Source organism: Drosophila willistoni, unplaced genomic scaffold, assembly GCF_018902025.1.
Source record: "Drosophila willistoni isolate 14030-0811.24 unplaced genomic scaffold, UCI_dwil_1.1 Seg191.1, whole genome shotgun sequence".
NCBI lineage: Eukaryota > Metazoa > Arthropoda > Insecta > Diptera > Drosophilidae > Drosophila > Drosophila willistoni.
The window spans coordinates 23,054-27,150 of record NW_025814155.1 but is presented as its reverse complement, the minus strand read 5'-3'; the positions used below and the strand labels follow the sequence as shown (position 1 = coordinate 27,150).

Genomic DNA, 4,097 nt, shown 5'->3' with positions numbered 1-4,097 from the left:
GAAGGCCAAGAAGTTTTTCGCAGAAATTTCGCGTTAAGCAAATTCTCTCAAAACTTCAATGCTAAATTAGCCCCTAAATTCATAAAATGTCGAATCAAAAAGAAGCTCGGAAACTGCTTTTATTTGTTAGAAAATATGCAAGGTAGAGAAGTAGGAACATTTCACGCCAAGGATATACGGAACTAATTCCCACTAATATGCTGCCTAACGTTGCATATTATCGGGTGGTGTAGCGTGCGCTAGTTTAAAGTGTAAAACTTTCAAATTTTTAAACTTAACGTCTTTACGCGCCACTTTGCCAATAGCGATCAATCAATAAATAAAAATATTGGTATCGCTCGATCGATAAACGCATAATATGGGGATAGCGATAAATGATCTATCGTTTTTCTTGAGGTGGCAACGCGCCTCATTTTTTTGCTAGGCTTCATTTTCATTTTTAATTCTGAGGAGAAAAGTGTGTGGGAAAAAAAAAAGCTGTAGTCCAAATCTTTGGTTATAAGTCATAGCAGGTATGTAGGTTAATTAGAATTTTTATTCCGCCGCCATCTGCATCTTACTCTATATCTTAGATTGGTAACCTCACTTTTTCTGGCCAATATTCCTAATAGCTTTTGTTTGGGAAGATTATTTTCTGGAAAACCGGCGAGTTTTCCAATACCCATTTCTGGTGCCGGAGCACGTGCATCCGAATTTTCGGTTGTCGTTGCCTTCTGGAATTGGCATTCGGACATTAAAAAGACACCGCCATCTAAACACCGGCAGTGCCACAACGTTTCTAAGTTAAGGCTTACGGTACGGCCAAAGTGTCTCATTTCCCGAAAGGTGTCCTAACCTTCGGTGAACCGGATTTTTGTAATGCAAGGTTTTAAAGGCAGTGGCCTACCTAACCTTCTGACGTTGCTGACCCAGACAAAGTTTGTCTTTTAGCCAAATTCTGGATACTGCTTGCTGTTGCCCTATTTAGCGCATTCCGTGTGACCACCTCGAAAGCTCCTACAATTTTTTTGAAATTAACCTCGTTTTGAACGAAATCTTCAAGTCCTGATATTTTCATTTCTGATCTTATTTTTAAATTTTAATTCCTAATCAAGTTAAACAAAAAAAAAAGAAAGAGAATGTAAATAAGTCCAATATTGAATCAATTAAAAGTCTCGTTAAGGTTATATTAAATAATTCAAGTCGAGAGTAACGTAAAATAGAGTAAATGTAAAAGCAAAGTGAGTGAACGGAGTTTAATGGTGGTCATAAAGCGCGAAGGAGATGTCAATCATTATAAGCTTCCCAGGTTGTTTGCCTACTTTTCATCTATCTCTTAATCCTCATTGGTGGCCGCTGCATGAGAATTCGTATTTTCAAGCGATCGTGCTGATTCAGAAGCCTCACGTTCTTGTTCCCGGAATTGACGACGTTCCGAAGCAGTAGCACCATAAAGGGTACGTACCACAGGGTTTGCGGCGCAATAGTGCTGGATTATAGGTAGGAACATCAGGCTCGTCATCCCACGGGGTGTCAGATGTTTCCTTTTTCGAAGGATCTGGTGCGCGTGGCAGTTGATCGACCCCCAATTCTTCCATTTTCCGGCTTGGACACATAGGAACATGGGCCTATATAATTCGAGAATTCAAAAATGAAAGTATCAGTAAGTTTAACTTAGTATTTCTATAATTACCTCCATTTCCGCGATTCTCACGACATGTGTAATATCAAAAGGACATCGCACCATCTTGAGTCCCGAATAATTGCGAGCACACCGATTCAAATGAAGTACTAGCCGTGTCGGCAAAGTTCGGTGAAACCTATTAAAGGGACATTCAACCCAATTGCCAGGCATTGCCGTAAGGAGTGCCACCTTTCTTTCCGTTTTCCTTTTTCTTTTTGTTTTATTTTTTTTCAGTTGTAGTCGAGACGAAAGCACCTGAACGACTGAGATATTGTAGAATTCGACTCTTATCAAGTAGAACATAGAAACTGACATAAAAAACAAATTGCTATGATTGAAATTGTTTATGCCCAACGGGCAGCACAAGGGTTAAGGGAGGCGGGAGCTTTCACCTCGCGCCGCTCTCTCGATGATGCCCATCGCTCTCCCCACGAAAAGAACTCCCCACACTTCGCTCCAAGCGGGGCTTGGATCCCAGCTCTTAGTTAAGCTAGAGTTAGTTGAATTTTATCAGTTAATAAAATATATAGTGAAGAGGAATTTCTGCGCCACAGTTATCCAGTGCTAAATTAAATCCTAAAAAAGTTTTTTGTGCAAATACAGTCCACTCCTGGGAAAAATGTGTGCGCGAAGTGAAAGGTGGAAAGAACGAAGAGAAAAAATGTTTAACACAATGTTTAAAAATATCAAAGAAGCTAACTCTGGCTATGCCGAAGTTTATATACCCTTGCAGACCTTGGCAATAATATTTTTCCTTTTTGAAATTTCTTTGCCTGCAACTTAATTCATCAGTACACAAACAAAACATTCAAATTATTTCTCTTTTCACTACAATTTTTTCTTCTTCTTCCATCATTACCTAAGCAAAGCACGACACGCATACACTTACAGTTCATGTAGCGTTGCGTCTGTGCGTGTATGCATGTGCTCTGTTGATTTGATGATGACGTAGTAGGCAGCAAGCAGCGCTGCCGGCAGCGCTTGAACCGATTTATATTGACTGTAACTTGTGTTCCATTTATCCGATCAGATTCAGATTCGGGATCTGAGATTTTATATAAAACGCATACGCACCGACGGACGGACGGACAGTCGGACATGGCGATATCGACTCAACTTCTCATACTGTTCAATAATATACTTTATGGGGTCGGAAACGTCTCCTTCTGTGCGTTACAAACATCTGACCAATTTTATAATACGCTCTGCAAGGGTATAAAAATACCAGAGGGCCGGGGCTAACTTTGACCGCGTCAAAGTTTGTATACCCTTGCAAGTTTTTTTGTGTAAAAGGTCTAATGTTTGCGCAAGAACTGCTTAGGAAATAACGAAGATATTGATCAAAGTCACTGTTCACCACCGATTGTTCCTATGGGACCTATCTGATATAGTCGCCAGATCTTAATCAAATTTGGCACAGTCATTAATAGTTATGCTAAACTGAGAAATATAAATTTTTATGACAATTGCTTCAAAAGTAACGAAGTTATTGAAGAAAGTCACTGTTTTGGACCGATCGGTACTATGGGAGCTATATGATATAGTCACCCGATTTTAATAAAATTTGGCACAGTCGTTTATATGTGTAATAAACTAACCAATACTAAAGACAATAGCTCAGAAAATAACGAACTTATTGAGAAAAGTCACTGTTCGTGATTTTTCCGTTTGTATGGGAGCTATATGAACTATAGCCGAACTACTCTTGCTTGCAGCATTGTTGCTGTTGCTGTTGTTTTATTTGGTATGCGACAATTTCACTTTTGAGTCGCTGTACAAAATATTAATTAGTGGCCCGTCAATTATAGCACATTGAACTTATCGTCAAGGCAACTGTTTGGGCTGCAACTGAAGCCAGACTCTCTTTGCTGAAAAGAGAAAACGACCGAAGAGAGAGAGAGAGAGAGAGAGAGAGAGAGAGAGACCAAGAACAACGCAAGTTCCTTTGAAGTGACAAACTTGGAGATCCGTTACTTCAATTCTTTTCTTTCTTATTTCTTCTATGAAAATTTCCAGAACTTTGAATTTTGTAAAAGCGTGGTTTGCTGTACTTGAATTTTACTCTTGAAATTAATCTCGGTCGATTCGGTTGCACCTTCTGTGCCCGCCGACGATTGTACTATAGTTTTAGGTTAAGAAAATAAAGCAACTGGATTGAAGTCAACCTGGTCATCTCATTTCTTCCCAATCGCAAGTGTGTCAAAGCCGCCTCGGTGGAAAATCATCCGAAGGCCGCATCATGTAAAACGAGCAGCTTGGGGCTCCGCAAGGGCGCAGCCATTAGCCAACATATTTTTAGTGCCGAAGCCCGGGAGGAATGATCTTGGCGATTGTATTTGGAGTGTGATTGCCAGTGGATAGACTGATATCGGGTGAGTACAATTTAGTGTTGATGTGTTTGGGTAGGTGTTCATTATGGCTGAAAAACTGTTAC

At 40.0% G+C, this 4,097-nt stretch overlaps 1 protein-coding gene across 1 annotated transcript; it reads right to left on the bottom strand.

Annotated features, from left to right (window-relative positions):
* Window positions 1-1,235: 1,235 nt before the first annotated feature.
* LOC124461047 (gametocyte-specific factor 1 homolog) lies at window positions 1,236-1,909 on the bottom strand. The gene is made up of 2 exons (XM_047012638.1): window positions 1,673-1,909; window positions 1,236-1,607 (listed from the first exon to the last, which is right to left on the bottom strand). The coding sequence occupies exons 1-2, from the start codon at window positions 1,832-1,834 to the stop codon at window positions 1,383-1,385; spliced, it is 387 nt and encodes a 128-aa protein (XP_046868594.1). The 5' UTR covers window positions 1,835-1,909; the 3' UTR covers window positions 1,236-1,382.
* Window positions 1,910-4,097: the final 2,188 nt, after the last annotated feature.